Consider the following 17,344-nt stretch of genomic DNA (forward strand, 5'->3'; position numbering starts at 1 on the left):
AATAATAGGCACGCTATGTAAGCCTGTATCTGTTTTGTTACAGAAATACACTGCACAATTTGTTTTGCGACGAAGCAGATTTACAAACACGCAGCGTATACAAACAACGCGGGAAGACGCAACTCGACGAGTTACCGGTTGAGTGAGGTGCCTCTAACTGTACGTTGCGGTGCGGGGAGCGCGGGAGCGGGAGACGCGCCCGCGCAGCCGTAGCGGAATGCGCGGTTGCGCGGTGAGACAGCGTGGCGGTGACGTCATCAAAGGCGTTTCTAATCACGCTTCACTTCTTGTTGAAGTTCATTGTCTTGTCGGTTGGTTATAGTTTCGTACAATGCACTTTTGCACTTGCACAATTGCACTTTCAAAATTCAAATTATTTTTTTTAAACTCCATGTAGGGTTTATTCCTCTTTGATCACCTGGGCTGGTTGAAATCAGCCGAGTGTCCATATTATCCACCCACTTTAGTGTCCTTTGAATATAATCACCTAGGTGTTCAAGATCGACTCCAGTTAAATTATTATTTTAGTATCCTAAGATCACAATCCCAACTTCCCATCCCAACTATCCCAACTAATATTATAAATGCGAAAGTAACTCTGTCTGTCTGTCTGTCTGTTACGCTTTCCCGCTTAAACCTCGCAACCGATTTTGATGAAATTTGGCATAGAGATAGTTTGAGTCCCGGGAAAGAACATAGGATAGTTTTTATCCCGGTTTTTGAAACAGGGACGCGCGCGATAAAGTTTTTCTGTGACAGACAAAATTCCACGCGGGCGAAGCCGCGGGCGGAAAGCTAGTGTCATGTATAAATAGGTAAATCGCACCTTCTCTGAAAAAAATACATGCACATTTTGTTTGTTAGGTAGGTACTAGTTGTTTTTTCAGATTGTTTGTGCCTCTAGCATCCGATACTATTTAGTCACAAACACTATTTAACTACATTTTCGACTCTTTTAACTGCAAAAATCAATCAAAAGTGGTTATAATTAATTAAGGGCATATCGGGCATAAAACTACTTTTGCGTGATTTTTGCTGTGAAAAGTGGTTTTACCGGTTATGAGCATTGACTGTAACATAATAGTACAGTTTGCATTTATTTAACAGGATCCCACTATCCCCACTTGCCAAAGAAAATATTTTAACGTGTATAACGGTACGAGACCATGTAAGTAGTTCGAATGTAAGGAAATTCGTAATCTTTCGCTAATAGTATTATGAATACACCAACCAACCAAAGGTGACTCATTCGATCCTTAAGTCACAAAATATTGATGTAGGCGTAAATCGTCCGAAGCCCGCGCTCCGCCTGCGGCCCCCTGAGCACGTGAGGCGGGGGCTAATGAGACAAACGAGATTACTGCGGCTCAGAAGCCTCGCGAACTAATAATCCACTATATAAGTGCCGGAACCGCTTCGTTTGAAGCATTGAAGTCCTGGGACGTAGCGACGCCCCCAGAACCGATACTAACCACCAAGTGATAAACTTGCAGTTTTTTGGCCAGTGGAACCAGCAGTGCAGTCAAGATGGTGTACAACTTTAAAGTGTTCAAAAAGTGCGCGCCCAACGGCAAGATCACCCTCTACATGGCCAAGCGGGACTTCATCGACCACATCTCATACGTGGAGCCGATAGGTGCGTGCGCGACGTGGCCGGCCCGATGATGGGCTGACGCAAGTGCTGTGTGTGGTGCGATATTCTCAGCCAGAGACTTGCATCCACTAATATTTAGCTTAGTACGAGGGGTTAACGGGAGTATTAAAAATATGTCAATTAACAAATTACTAATCATTAAAAAAAATCTATTCTGTGACCAGAGTCGAATCCTGAGGTCGAATCTTTCTGTCTGAAGTCTGAAAACATTGAATTTAAATGAATTTAATATTTTTTAAGCTAGGTACATAATATAATAATATCCTCACTCATCATCATCATCGTCATCATCATCATCATCATAGCCATAGGACGTCCACTGCTGAACATAGGCCTCCATATTTCATTTATTACACATTTAACCTCAGATCATAATGATCTGAGCATTTAACATTTATGGACTTTCACTTTGATTATCGAGAGAAGTAGAGAGTGTACCTACATACCTACTGTTTTGTTTGAAAAAGCGAAGCTACTTTAGTAACTTCAAGAATAAACAAAAACTAGGAACAACAAGTGCATACCTAACTACCCTGGCGCACGCGGCCACAGCTGCGGCGATCCATCAGTGTAGCCCATTATTGCCCCACTTCCCCCTATCCCCTATTGAGGAGGTTTGTTCTTCGACGCTTCTAAGAATGATGACTACAACTTCCTCGTATTTACTCGTAGTTTTTTTTAAATATGTAGTTACCTGGTTATACTTATCACATGCATGATTCATTGCAGATGATTTTACATAACATCTAAAGCGTCATTTGAGATTTTCTTTTAATTACCTATGTTTAAGAATTTATTAATATGTAAGCGCGAATTTTTTTAACAATGGAACATAGGAGGAATATAATTTATGTATAATTTAAATGAATGAGAGTTAAATTATTATAGAATGAGTGAATAATTTATTTTTAGTAAAATGCAGCTTGATAATAAATGTCCCGCCGCAGACGGCGTGGTGCTGCTGGACGAGGAGTACGTGCGCGGGCGCAAGGTGTTCGGGCAGGTGGTGTGCACGTTCCGCTACGGCCGCGAGGAGGACGAGGTCATGGGGCTTAACTTCTACAAGGAGCTGTTCCTCGCCTCCGAGCAGATCTACCCGCCGCCCGAGAAGAGGCCCTACGAACTCTCCAAGACGCAGGTCGAGGCCCATTCCGATTTCATTTATCCAAGAGTCAATAGTTCATGTTTTATTAACATAATGCAGCTGCTTACATGAAGCGTTACCAATTAATAACTGTTAGGTGTAAAATACGCTTCAGCCTCGGGCGAGTTTTGAAATGTTTCATTTCTAACGTACTAGTACTACTATGCTATTATGACAACGATGTTTGGTTGTATGCAGGAGCGTTTGATAAAGAAGCTGGGGTCGGGCGCGGTGGCGTTCCGGCTGGCGGTGCCGGCGGGCGCGCCCGGCTCCGTCACGCTGCAGCCGGGGCTGGAGGACGAGGGCGAGCCCTGCGGCGTGCACTACTACGTCAAGCTCTTCGTGGGCGACTCCGAGATCGACCGCTCGCACAGACGGTAATCATCGGCGGCAGTGCAGCTTCACTAGAATGCCACTTTGTCAAAACTCATGTTGAAGTGTCCGGGGTAGATAATCTGCATACAGATAACAGTTAAGTTAAAGTCAGAACCCCTGTTTGTGACGCACCTTAAGTGAACCTCCGAGCTGCTGAGATTGTCAGGCTGGGGTAATCGAATTATGTATTGATAAAAAGCTTGGGGCTCGTTTCATTCTCGTCAAGAATAATTATGAGTGCGGTATGATTGGCTTGTGATCCTGACGCTTGCGCGGGCGTGTGGCAGGAGCACGGTGGCGCTGGGCATCCGCAAGGTGCAGTTCGCGCCGGCCAAGGCGGGCCCGCAGCCCTGCACGGTGGTGCGCAAGGACTTCGTGCTGTCGCCGGGGCAGCTCGAGCTCGAGCTCACGCTGGACAAGCAGGTAGGTGCCGCCTCATTCCACCGATTGACTTGTTGATTGATTGATTGTTCTTTCAAATTCAAATTTTCAAATTCAAATTGTTTATTACATGAAACACTCTTTCTTCTCTTAAGTTTAATAAATAACGCACAATGGACTTGTGTAACCTAAGATATTATGCTGATAAGTAATTTGGCGAATTTTGATCGGATGATAATATTATATCATTTATATCCGTGTTCGCTCCAGCTGTACATGCACGGGGAGACGGTGGCGGTGAACATGTGCGTGCGCAACCACAGTAACAAGGTGGTGAAGAAGATCAAGGCCAGCATCCAGCAGGGCGTGGACGTGGTGCTGTTCCAGAACGGCCAGTACCGCAACGTCGTCGCCAGCGTCGAAACGCAGTCAGTAGCTTCAATCCCATCGAATTAATTTTGGAACACACCAAAGTGATGTGACTTATTATTATCAGTTTGCCTCTTTTCCGTTTAATTTACTCACGTCTGACATCGGAAAACTTAAAAAACAATGTGTTGAAATAAGTTATTTACCTATTGATTTACTTTAAATTTCCCAAGTGAGCTTACAGATGGATCCGAACCATTCACAAGTTGACTCGTTTTCATATTATTGGTCAAACGTATCCGTTGTGTAATTTGGCGAGCGTGTTGCAGGGACGGCTGCCCGCTGCAGCCGGGCTCCAGCCTGCAGAAGGTGCTGCACCTGACGCCGGCGCTGGCCAGCAACCGCGACAAGCGCGGCATCGCGCTGGACGGCCAGCTCAAGCGCGCCGACACCACGCTCGCCTCCACCACTTTGTGCGTGCTGCCTTTGCTGTTTTGTTTTATTTCATTCACCTTGTTATTCACATACCTAAGCTGTCATCATATTATTGTACTCGTATAATATTGAGCCACGTATGTAGCTTCTTTGAGTGACATTAAGGCTGGTTTCAATTCATGGCATTATTGACTGCTAAGCTTTGTCGTAGACAACATTCCTTAATTCAAAGAAGATGTTGTTTCATGACAGCTGGCTACCAGCTGGCAAAACTTAAGTACAAGGAATTTTTCAGTATCGGTATTTGCACTAATTGCACTGTAGGTATTGTGATAGTTTTACAGTGCATGTGTTTGTAGATTGCTGGACCCGGACCAGCGCGACGCGTTCGGCATCGTGGTGAGCTACAGCGCGAAGGTGAAGCTGTACCTGGGCGCGCTGAGCGGCGAGCTGGTGGCCGAGCTGCCCTTCATCCTCATGCACCCCAAGGTAGGTCCGTGGCCGGCGCCATTGTAGGCATGCCAGAGCACCGTAAGCATCGAATTTCCGTGTACATATACTTAGGTAACTAGAAGTCTAACAAAATCATACATCTCATGGCACCATTATCACAGGCATCATTGCAGTCGTTAGTGCAAAACGGGGCTCGTGGTATTTAAGCAGCAGTAAATCTTGATCATTCATACCTACTTTCGTACCAAACTGTCATCTTTGAATCCTGTTTAAAAAAATATCCTTGGACATTTTACACTACGCTTCTAGTCCCAAACTAAGAAAAGCTTGTACCTACTGTGGGTACTAGGCTCAGATCATAGAAGGGAAGTACTACATAACATACTTACTTAAATACTTTATTTTTTGTAAATACATACATTATTATACATAGTAACACCCAGACCCGTCACAGAAATTAAAATTCATCATTTCAATTTCTGCCCGGCCGGGAATCGAACCCGGCCGGGACCTCTCGGCGTAGTAGCAAGTAGTCCGTTCCGAATCACTACACCAAAAGGCTGTTTAGTTACCAGATAAGTGCTTGCACAGTTAGATAAGTTGATATTATCCTGGTAATATAGTTACTTAATTTTAATGCTTTCATTGTACAGAAAAGCATAGTTGTTTTAGGGTTTTCGCTGCGTCTACGAGTCTTCCGTGTGATAAGGTGCGTGCCGATATTTTAGTCTATATTGGAGTCAGTTTTAAGTTTTAATTAAACGGTAATATTTAGCGGAAAGAGAGTTAGGCTGAGTTGCACGGTTGCACCACCTTACTTTGACCGTAACTATAACAATAACCGGTGCTTTTGTACAGAGTTTGACAGATTTTTGACGTTTGTCAAATTTAAAGTAAGATGGTGCAACCCAGCCTTAGTTAGTAAAAACTATCGTTAATGTTTTGAGCATGGAGAAAGAAGTTCCTGGTTAAAAAAATGCTCTTTTATCAATAGTAAAAACCATTCAAAATCAAAAATCAAAATCAAAAATATTTATTCAGTTTAGACCACAAGTGGCACTTATGAACGTCAAATATAGCAAACAATAAAAAGAAAAGGTAGCCCTTATGGGGCACTTTACATGTCTCCTTATCTTTTGGGCCCTACCAGCGCTTCGAGTTCGTATAAAATGCTTATATGCGTATCATGATTACCAGGAGGGGCGCGCCAAGATCATCCACGCCGACAGCCAGGCCGACGTGGAGATGTTCCGCCAGGACACCGTCCACCACCAAGAGAGCGTCGAGGTGTACTAGCTCCGCGTCGCCGCCGCCGCCGCTGCCGCCGCCGCGCGCGCGTGTCCTATCATTACCTCAAGAGTATTCAATTTCTAAACGCAGAAGCGTATATTATTTTGTGCTAATATAATAAGCTGTCGATATTTCATAGGTTAGTTTGATGTCTGAAAAAGGAATGCCAATTGCTAAGAATAATTTTATTCATTCATTACTTATAACAGATTTGAATGAAGAAAGACGTAAATAGGTACCTACCTATCTAGATGTGCATGTGGATTGAGTGATCCTTGCTTCAATCTTAACAAAAATCTAGGAAGGTTTAGTTAAAATATGTTAAAAACATTGCATTGCGTTGAAGTAAAAAATAGAATAGAATTTTTTGTATCTGTGTCTTGCTTCAATTAAATAATTAAAATAAATTCTAAACAGGTGTAAGTAACAAAGTTAAAAGTCTTTCTGTATTTTGTAGGTGAATGGCCCACAGTTTTATGCTGGATTTCTATAATCAATCCTAATCCAAATTGGACGGATTTGGACAGTCAACTGTCAAATTTTAATATGTTTTTGGCCAAAATATCTGCGGTTTTTGATGTTTTTACATTTTTATATTGTTTATAAGACTATTTAAACAATATTAAAGTGTAAATGGATCGAATATTTTGGAAATATAATCTAAAACTGAATTCAATTTGACAGTTCTAATCCGGATTTGGACAAGGATTGAATATATAGGAAACGGGCGTTAGCTAGGTACCCATTTCCGGTCATGTTGTCTTGTTCTATCGCAAAGAATCACCGTTTGATGAGAGCGAGAGAAAAAAACGGAAATAGGTAGCTGGAAATGTGGGCTAAAGTTTCGTTTCATTTCAAACCATTACAAAAGTAGGTAGGTAATTGACATTTTTAATGTTTATGTTACGGTCAAAGTGATAAATGTGAAAATTATGAATAATCGCCGGTTATTATGAATAATTACCGCATGATTTGGTTAATGTGATTAATATGACTGCTAACTATTGTCTATCTTGGCACTCACTAGCCGCCTTGTGGTTGCTCGTTGCTTTGCAATTCAGTTTTTAGAGTAAGTACTTACTTTCTTTGAATGGTTTGGTTTATATAAACGCATGCAGTGTTTACCTACTATTATATATTGTACTCTTAGAACATAGTATCAATGGATTTTTTTGTTATATTGTATGTATTATTGTACAATTGTTGGTAAACCAATAAATAAAAAAATTAAAAAAAAAAAAAAATATGAGGTCATTTATGTGTGTATAAAACTAAATAGGCGGCTTAGGGGTGGCCCAAGGGCCACCCCCGCCGCACCTTAACCTATTTTTCACTTTAAATCAAAACATTATGTTAAAGGCATAATGGAAAAGTTAATATTATGCAAGAAACATTCCAAACTCATTATGCCAAATTATATTAATATATGATATCAAAACGTTCAAAAGTTTGGCTGTACACGAGCACGTACACAAAATGTTGTTCTCTTTTAAGAAATTTGTTAGTACTAAGGTTGAATTATTAAATAATCACTGTTAAATGTGATTAATTTATCACTTTTACCGCGACTGTCGGTAATTATTCATAATAACCGGTTATTATTAATAATTTTCAATTTATCACATTAACCGTAACATTTACATAAGTTGAAGATTATTAAATTTTATCGAATCAAGAATTTAAAAAATAATTTATACAACATGCTTAAAAAAACTTATCTAAACTTGTACTTTATAAATAAAGGTTTATTTATCAAATTGTATTCTTTCTAATCCATTAAATGCAAGTCCAAATCAATTATATTTTTGCGGCCTTACGCTCTTGGAATATTACCACAACCACAACCATAGAGTTATTATAACTCTATGACCACAACTTATTAGTACTAATCTGTGGCATATTACTACAAAGATTATAAAATTCGTTAAACTCTATGCAGTGGCGCCGTCCCGGTGAGTCGAAAATTAATGTCGAAATGCAATAGTCTTCCTATGGCTTTGCTCCGGCTATCACCAGTTGGCGCTACTGTCTTACTTAGGTATGTACTTATTAACCTCTAGCTAGAAATCGACGACCGCGCGCAATGAAGGAATACTATTATCAAAAGTTAGGTTTTATTTATGAAAGGTCAGATACAAAATAAATGACCAGTACTACGACCGAGAGTTTATAGAATAATTATTAAAAAACAAACAATTATAGTTCAAACAATTCAAACTTCAAAGTAAATTAAGAGTATGTACCTACCTAGGTAGGTATATTCGACGACGAACCGCAAACTGAAATGATAAAGCGTAGCGTTTGATTGTTCACGCGGTGGCGCTCGCGAGCAAACACCCGCTGATTGTCGGTAATGCCCCCGCTCCTGCCCCCCGGTCTGCCCATGCCAAACGAAGCTAATAATTGAATTAAAATCGCTAAAGTTGATTGTTTCGCTGGCCGCTGATTGAAGAGTAAACATTCCGGCCGCCACGACCTAGGTACAGCTGTGTAGTTTTGTAGAATGCTCTGTAATGGTCTCGGTGTCAGTTGAGATCGAGGAACGCGGGTTTGAACCCCACCGTGCTGCTAAATTATTATAATAAACCCACTTGTAACACAAGCATTTAGCTTACCACGAGGGATTAACGGGACTATTCGTAATTTTTGTACCCAAATTACTAATATTCAAAGAAACAGCAGAATAAAGAAGGAAGGAACAGCTCGGTGTGGGGTTTCTATCTAAATGGCATTACCACAAGCACAAATTACTCAACCTTAATTAAATACGGGGAAACATATTTGGACTTTATTTTTTTCTCCTGAATGTGAATGACAATACCTATCCTATACGAATACCAACTACAAAGAAATCAATCCCTACTGACATGTCATTATAAATGCAAAAGTTACTCTGTCCTGTGTAGCTTTCACGCTTAAACCACAGAACCGATTTTGATGAAATTTGGCATAGAGATAGTTTGAGTCCCGGGAAAGGACATGGGATAGTTTTTATCCCGGTTTTTAAAACAGGGACGGACGCGATAAAGTTTTTCTGTGCCGGACAACATTTCACGCGGGCGAAGGCGAGGGCGGAAAGCTCTTTGATATATTTTTTAACTGATAAATGTCAAAACTTATCCAAAAGTAGTATCCTGACGTAGCACATCAAAGTCACAAGTCGTGAAATATTATGGTGATTCAAGTTTTTTAACAAGTTTGTTAAAAAAATTCTTGTAACTTAGTACCTACACGTCATATTACAATAAACTAGACTTATTTTCCATTGTTGGTTCTAGGCCTAAAAAGGCAAACATCTATGTATATTTCTTTTTGGGTGTCTGTTCATCGATAAAATATGTAGGTAGGTACTTACCTACGTAACCTAAATTGTTTATTCCATTTTCCATTAAATAACAAAAAGAAGTTAGAAATACTAACCAAGTAAGAACTCAAGGAAACTTTCGTATATTATGTTTTTCATAGAAAAAGCTAATTATGCATTAATTGATATTGTAATTTTAAAATTATTAAAAACTATCATTATTTCATTTTAGTATTGCATTTTTTATTTAATGATCACTAGATAGAAACAGGAGTCAATTTTACGAAAAAATCATAGCCTGTACTGAACAATGGAAAATGATTTCCCACTTCGATAAAATTTTGTTATAAATAAAAAATGGACATTATTTTCCATCGTAAAACCCTCCTCCTTTTCCCCCACTTTTCCAGGATTTTGATATCGAATTTGAAATTTACGCACAAAGTTTACCCAAGTAAAGTTAGAGATAAATACAACTGAGATCGGTTATCTCAGTTTGTATTTATCTCTAAAAAAATTTCTTCATTTGATTAAGGGTTAAAGACCAACGATTCTGAATTCTGATTAATGAATAATCTGTGGTGTGTTCTATTTGATTTTTGAAATATAAAATTTATAATCTGTGGTCAATAAAAAAAGCAACATTTTATAGGTTATTTTTTTTAGTTTTAGCCACCAGTTCCACCATCATGGTGTCACCATGGTTCCTCTCGAATTAAATCGGGAATGCGGGTAGCTCATGAGGCCTTGTCGTAAGTGTCCTTCTTTGAGCATAAATTCGGAATCGTTGCAAGGTGTTGTTTGGTTTTATTGAGGACTTGTGTGTTGGAGACTTGGAGCTTTTTGCCTTTTAATTTGTGAACCCAGGTGGTGAACCCGGTGAACCTATATTATTGACTAAAGACCTTCAGTGAAGTGCATAGAGGAATTATATGGTGAAGTGCAACCTTAATAGGAATAGTATGGTGTAGAAGGGTGGAGTTCATGAAGTTCCGTCGGGAGAGAAACCGCGTCGTTGTATCAGCATCAGGTAGGTACAAATTTTATAATTATACCAGATTATACCTACCTACTACCATTATCTAAAAATATTGTTGTCATATACCTACCTACTTAAAACCTACTTTTTTAATATAATTAGCCAACTGATTTTGTGTTAACCTACCTGTGACTAAATTGATTTTATTTTATTGATAACAATTAATTTAAGTTCCGTGATCTTCTTACATAGGTACATTTTTCCATGGGCCCCTTTATTGAAACAAAAAGGGAAGGAGTCTCGTGAATGAGCCGCTTAAAAATAAAATACGTGTGTGGATGAATCGATTAATTATCAGAAGGGCTTAGTTTTGACCACAGGTTTTGACTAAATACCTACCTACACGTTGTAGGTTTGCAATGCGAGCTCGTACCGTATTTTCTCTTTTTATTTTAATCATTGTTAGGTAGGTACCTAATTTATTACTACAGTTGTAACATAGAAAAAACAACAATCAGTCAGTAGCGAATAAGGCGAGTTCATAAAATCAAATCATACACAACTTTACAAACATTCAGGATTGCAGACTGAAAGCGACATCTAGACAAATAAGTACGAATAAAATTCACAGCCCCTGAGTCTGAGTGCTCACAGCATCGGGTTAGCGTTAAGTGGTCGACAGTGTAGATGTCGCTTTCTTTGGTTTCTAGTGCTAATTTGCTGAAATGGGGTAAGTAGGTACGATGTTGCCGATTTTTTCTTCATTCAATAATTAATTAGTATTGTATAATGCCTTTGATACAATAACTATGTCCATTACTCTTTTTTATTTTTATCTTCATTTCAAGGACTTTTAATTTATTGGCAGGTAGTTCGGTTCTGGTACACCCGCGCGAAAGACACCTTGCGGAAATCCATAAACGCGAAAAGCCATTTAATTTTGCGCGCACGGAATCTTGCGCGAAAAGACATTAGGTACCTACATACCTACCTACTCAGCGTGAATGGAAGTTTGCGCGAAAGACACGAGCTCAAAAGACAAAGCGCTAGAATGGCATTATCGCGAACGACAGTTTTTAGTTAAAAGATTCTCATTCCTTTTATCAGCTTATCGCTCATGTACCTAATAAGTAATTCATCATCATCATCATTTCAGCCATAGGACGCCCACTGCTGAACATAGGCCTCCCCCAATAATTTCAACAAAGGCCGGTTGGTAGCCTGCATCCAGCGCCTTCCTGCTACCTTTATGAGGTCGTCGGTCCACCTTGTATGTGGGTGAATAAGTAATAATTTAAGGGCCTTTTTTTGCTTGAATGAAGTGTAAATCATGCCACAGCATACTAGTAGTGAGTAGAGCATCAAAGTCCTAGTTTTTATTGTATGCCTCTACCACAGAATAAAATACTTACTACACTACATAGTTCCCGAAGTGAAGCAGGTACCTGCTGATTTTCAATTACCTGTCTGCCATGCCATGACCTTATGTTGGATTCACACACATACTCATTACTCACAATAAGTATGGGTAATAAATACAAATAGGCTGAAACCAACTTATTCACCAATACCATAATTTGTCAAATCAAACAATCAATCATAGGTACACAACACACGATACTGTAGGAAGCTCTCGGCTATCTCGCGGCCCACGTTCGAATATTTTTTATTTTTTTTTATTTATGTACCTACTTCCACACATTTATATATATTTTTGTTATCCCGCACGACTCCCGCACTCCTTTTGATAGCCAGCGTTAATCCTTTCGTTGCTAACTGATGGCCGTCCATAACGGAATGTCCCCATTCCGCTAATGGATTAGTAAGACCACTGTTTTGTGGTAGGTAAGATCCCCTTATGGTGAAGGAAACAGCATAGTCTACAAACATAAAAATGACGGTAGTTCATTCATCACAATATTTTTTTTTTTTTACTTTATTAGGGTAAAAAAACAATGTTGAATACAATGTTGCTTAAGAAATCGAATTGAACATATTAATTAGAATAACACGAATCGAGTCTCGAATAATTTGAATTATTACGAAACATTGCTCTAATTACGACGAACGATAACGAACCACCGGGCATACGGTACCGGCTAACGATATTAAAGATTTCCTTGCGAACGTCGGAAGGTATGCGGTAAAAGTATATCTTTTAATTGCGTTGACTAACCAGTTTATTATGTAGGTATAGAAACGTAAGTAGGTATGAATTCATTTTCTATTGTATGGGAGCCCCCTTAAAATATTGTATTTAATTCCTTCCCCCCTGGACGAGCTTGAGTGTAGACGTGTTTCTTGTTAAATTAAATTAAAATTTTAAAATAAAATATCAAAATTAAATAGTCACGAGTACTAGGAAATCATAAAAAGTGAAGAGCGTAACACTACGACGATAACGCGTGCTACGACACATCCTCGACCGCGCTATCTTGGCTCCTCCCATCTTGCTACGAGCTACGAACGTTCTACGGACTACCTCGCTACGCTGCGCTCCTGGTACTTCTGACTCCGCCTACTAGCTACGACACGTATAAATCCGCTACTACGACACAATGCCACTCAAAAGGACTCCACCTCATTCACCACAGAAGGTAACTACTGAGACAGCTGCAAACTCAAGTTCGGCGGCGCCTGCCGCTGACACAGAAAATGAAAACTCAAGCAACATCACCAGCAGACCCCGTTTACGGAAACGAAATCATGATGATGAAATGGTAACCTTTATGGCTGAAATTAGGAAGTCCATGGCATCGCTCCAGAAACAACAGGATACTCTACAGGGAAGTGTAAATGATATCCAGAGACAAAATAACGACATTATGAAATCGATAGAGTTTTTATCCAGACAATATGATGAGATAAAGGATAAGCTGGTTGTGATGGATAACGAGAGGAAAACTCAACTAGCGTACATTCAAACTCTTGAAGCTAAAGTTGAGAATCTTGAGAGATACCAAAAATTGGCTAGTATTGAAATTAAGAATATCCCTGTCCAGAAAAGCGAGACAAAAAGTGATTTGATCAATACGGTGGTTAAAATAGGAGAAGTTTTAAATGTCACGATTAGCGACCACCATATCCGTGACATATTTCGGCTTAACACAAAAAAGGCAGAAAATAAGCCAATAATAGTTGATCTAACTACTGTCACGTTAAAAGAAAAGTTACTGTCGTCAATAAAAAGTTATAATCGCACAAATAAGGACAGCAAACTAAATACACGGCAACTCCAGATTGACAACCAGCCCAAACCAGTATTTATTAATGAATGTCTAACTCAGACAGCGAGGCGACTGTACTTTATAGCCAGAGAATTTGGAAAAAGAAATGACTATGCCTTCTGTTGGACTGCTCACGGTAAAGTCTTCCTACGCAAGAGTGAAGGCACTATGTCTCATCGAATTGACTCTGAAGCCTCACTGGATAGCCTACGACCAAACAAGGACAAATGACTAAGAAACTCGGTATATCTATATTTTCTATTGGCTTTTTGTTTTTGCATGCTATCATCATATTTTACTGACTGTATAATTTTTGTTTGTACATTTCTTATCAGCTTTTTAGAAATCCCCTATATTGTCTATGCGAACACAATTTGTACCTACACTTATCACCAACACATGCAACACACTTATTCATACACGTATATTTTATTCTATACACACACCACACATCTACGAGTACCGCTGTCACTAATAATTTCATCTTCTTCAATATACACAATTAAGAAAAGCCAATCTGCGAGTATTTGGATATGCACCATGGATTCTCCACGTAACTATTTTCACGTTTGAAAATATCTATGATGGAATAGATTCCATTCATATCTCGGAGTCATCTATATGTGATCCCGATGAACTTAAAAACCAAATAGATAACACAAATAAATCACTAAAAATTATGCACACTAACATACGCAGCATTAATCGAAACTTTGATGCTCTCAATATTTTCTTGGATCAAATCGGTATACAATGTGATGTCATTGTACTTTCCGAGTGTTGGCTTAGTAAATCGGCATTAACCCCTAGTATGGATGGATATTCGTCATATAGCTCTGATTTTACTAATCAAAATGAGGGAGTAGTTGTATACGTACGATCAGATATTCAACATAATATTGTAAAACCAAATGTTACCAATGCAAACTGCCTCATTATAAACTACAAAAATGAATTGGCAATTATAGCTGTGTACCGTTCACCTTCGTATGGCAATATTGACAGTTTTTGTAATGACATGGACCTGTGTTTGTCTTCACTTGCTTCGACAAAGTCAGTTGTCCTCATAGGCGATATTAATATCAATATTTCCCCAAATTGTCATGAAGCAAACAGAGACAAATACTTGGACCTAATGGCACACCACGGGCTACAAGCGGCACATGTATTGCCTACCAGAATGGATAACTGCATTGACCATGTTATGCTTCGAACAAACAAGAGATCAAAAACCTTCATTTTGGATACTCTTATAACAGACCATGCCCCTATAATTTTTTCTCTCGATCAAACTCTGAAAAGGGATCCATCAAATAAAACCTTATTAAAAATAGACTACTCTCCATTGATCAAGTACCTATCTAATATCGACTTTGCTAGTATCTATAACACTTCTGACGCTAATTTGGCAGCTAAAGCTCTGTCAGATATCATCCATGAAGCCATCACAAACCATTCTAAAATAGTGCGGATTCCTCATCGTTATCGTACAGTCAAGCCATGGTTGACTCCGGGACTAGTCAGGTGTATTAGAAATCGTGACAGACTACATAGAAATGCTAAAAAAGATCCTTACAATGCTATACTGCAAATCACTTATGCTAGATACAGAAATTATTGCAATAACCTATTAAGAAAATTAAAAATTGAATATGAAAAATCTGAATTTCTAAAATACAAAGGTAATGCAAAAGGCACATGGAACACTATTAACAAAATAACCTACTTAAAACAATCTACCCCGCCTCCCCGTGAATTATTAAATCTGCATGCTGATCCTCTTGAGTCAATCAACCAGGTCAATAATTACTTTGCTGAAATTGGTGCTAAACTGGCTAACAATATTCTTGAACGGCAATCTAAAAATGATTGCAACTCCCCAACATATTTACCCGTATGTCAATCTCAGCTGGACTCCATGGTATTAGTCAGTACTGATAGCGATGAAATTGACTCTATTATACAAAACTTAAAAAATGATTCGGCGACTGGTATCGACAAGATCCCTACATTAGTACTTAAAAGAGCTAGAAGTAGCCTTGCTTTCCCTATTGCATACTTGTGTAACTTGTCCATGACGACAGGTATCTTCCCTGACATCTTAAAAAGGGCTCTGGTGCACCCTATCTATAAGAGTGGAGACAGGAACGGTGTCGGAAACTATAGACCGATTTCAGTCTTGACCGCTATTTCTAAGATTTTAGAAAAAGTACTAAATACTCGCTTAACAAATTTTTTAGAACATAACAATATAATAGCAAAGAACCAATTTGGATTTATGAAAGGTAAGTCTACGGAGGATGCAACTTTACTACTGACTGAATTAATAGCTAAGCACCTTGATAATAAATCAAAAGTAATAGGACTATTTCTCGACTTATCGAAGGCTTTCGACACCGTTTCTGTCCCTCTACTTCTACAGAAACTAGAAACAATTGGAATACGAGGGATTGCACTGGACATTTTCAAAAGTTATCTCTCAAATCGCACTCAGTGCGTTAAAATTGGGGATTTTACTAGTAAACCAGTAAACCTTTCGTTCGGTGTGCCCCAGGGCAGTGTGCTGGGACCGACTCTCTTTCTCGTGTACATAAACAATCTTTGTAAAAAAACAATAACAAATTGCACTATCATTACATATGCTGATGATACAGTATTAGTTGTACACGGTAGGGATTGGGAGGAGGTCCGCCATAGCACCGAGTTTGCTCTTGCTGAAGTGATGTTATGGCTTGACAATAATTTACTAACATTAAACGTAGATAAAACTAAATATATCACGTTCTCAATTCGTAACAGCACCCAACCAACTACTGACTTTCACTTGAAAGCTCACACCTGTGAATCACATACCACGTGTGCTTGTCCTAAATTAAGTCGAACTGACAATATCAAATACTTGGGCCTTGTTATTGACAGCACCCTAAATTGGTCACTACATATTAATACACTAACAAATCGTGTCAGAAAACTAATACCCATTTTTAGGAAGCTCAGAAATTCTGCGGATCAAAAAACATTACTCTGTGTATATTACTCTCTTGTTCAGAGTCTTCTGCAATACTGCATAGTGGCCTGGGGTGGAGTGGGTATCACCAAATTACTTCCCTTAGAGCGAGCACAAAGAGGTATATTGAAGGTCATGCTTGGCAAACCTCGTAGATATAGCACCCACCAACTTTACACTGATTGTCCTGTTCTTACAGTCAGGAAACTATTTATCTTATATGCTACTCTTCGTAAACACAAGGCCATGACCTTCAAACCTACCACAAAACGAGATAAACACAAAGTGTGCCCCTCCATACCCCACAAAACTTCATTTGCAAGACAGCAATTTTATGTCTGTGGAGGTCATCTATACAATGAGGCTAATAAACTTACCAACATTTACCCTCTGACCACATACAACTGCAAACAAAAACTTTGCTCTTGGCTTTTAAGTCTAAGCTACTCGGAGACGGAGAAAGTTATGCTTACCAATGATAAATGATGTTGATCCATACTCCTTACACACACACACATACACACACGCACACACACACACACACACGCACACACACACACACACACACACACACACGCACACACACTTATTCACTCAAAGTTCGCTTTTGCCTGTTTTTATTCTCATGTAATAGGCCTTTATAATTAATCAACTTTAACTTCAAAATTATAATTATCATAATGTAACAACATCTGAAATAGTTATAAACCTAGGGTGGAAGACGCT

General features: G+C 39.0%; 2 protein-coding genes across 2 annotated transcripts in view; both read left to right on the plus strand.

Moving 5' to 3' along the window:
- The first annotated feature begins 1,404 nt into the window (after window positions 1-1,404).
- LOC135087311 (arrestin homolog) lies at window positions 1,405-7,858 on the plus strand. The gene is made up of 9 exons (XM_063982112.1): window positions 1,405-1,636; window positions 2,602-2,792; window positions 2,997-3,175; window positions 3,461-3,596; window positions 3,825-3,982; window positions 4,253-4,396; window positions 4,718-4,847; window positions 6,009-6,979; window positions 7,748-7,858. Exons 1-8 carry the CDS (start codon window positions 1,528-1,530, stop codon window positions 6,105-6,107), a joined length of 1,146 nt encoding a protein of 381 aa, XP_063838182.1. The 5' UTR covers window positions 1,405-1,527; the 3' UTR covers window positions 6,108-6,979; window positions 7,748-7,858.
- A 2,219-nt stretch (window positions 7,859-10,077) lies between these two features.
- Window positions 10,078-17,344, plus strand: part of LOC135087433 (uncharacterized) — a 364,186-nt gene continuing 356,919 nt past the window's right edge. Inside the window, exon 1 of the mRNA XM_063982190.1 lies at window positions 10,078-10,435. The gene's annotated coding sequence lies outside the window, so the exon portion shown is untranslated. The remainder of the gene's footprint in view (window positions 10,436-17,344) is intronic.

Source organism: Ostrinia nubilalis, chromosome 3, assembly GCF_963855985.1.
Source record: "Ostrinia nubilalis chromosome 3, ilOstNubi1.1, whole genome shotgun sequence".
NCBI lineage: Eukaryota > Metazoa > Arthropoda > Insecta > Lepidoptera > Crambidae > Ostrinia > Ostrinia nubilalis.

Excerpts from the sequence above, each read along its gene's own strand:
- LOC135087311 (XM_063982112.1), top strand. The coding sequence starts at position 1,528 with ATGGTGTACAACTTTAAAGTGTTCAAAAAGTGCGCGCCCAACGGCAAG. Across the intron at positions 3,597-3,824 it reads AGCTCACGCTGGACAAGCAG|CTGTACATGCACGGGGAGAC; the intron begins GTAGGTGCCGCC and ends TGTTCGCTCCAG. Across the intron at positions 3,983-4,252 it reads GTCGCCAGCGTCGAAACGCA|GGACGGCTGCCCGCTGCAGC; the intron begins GTCAGTAGCTTC and ends AGCGTGTTGCAG.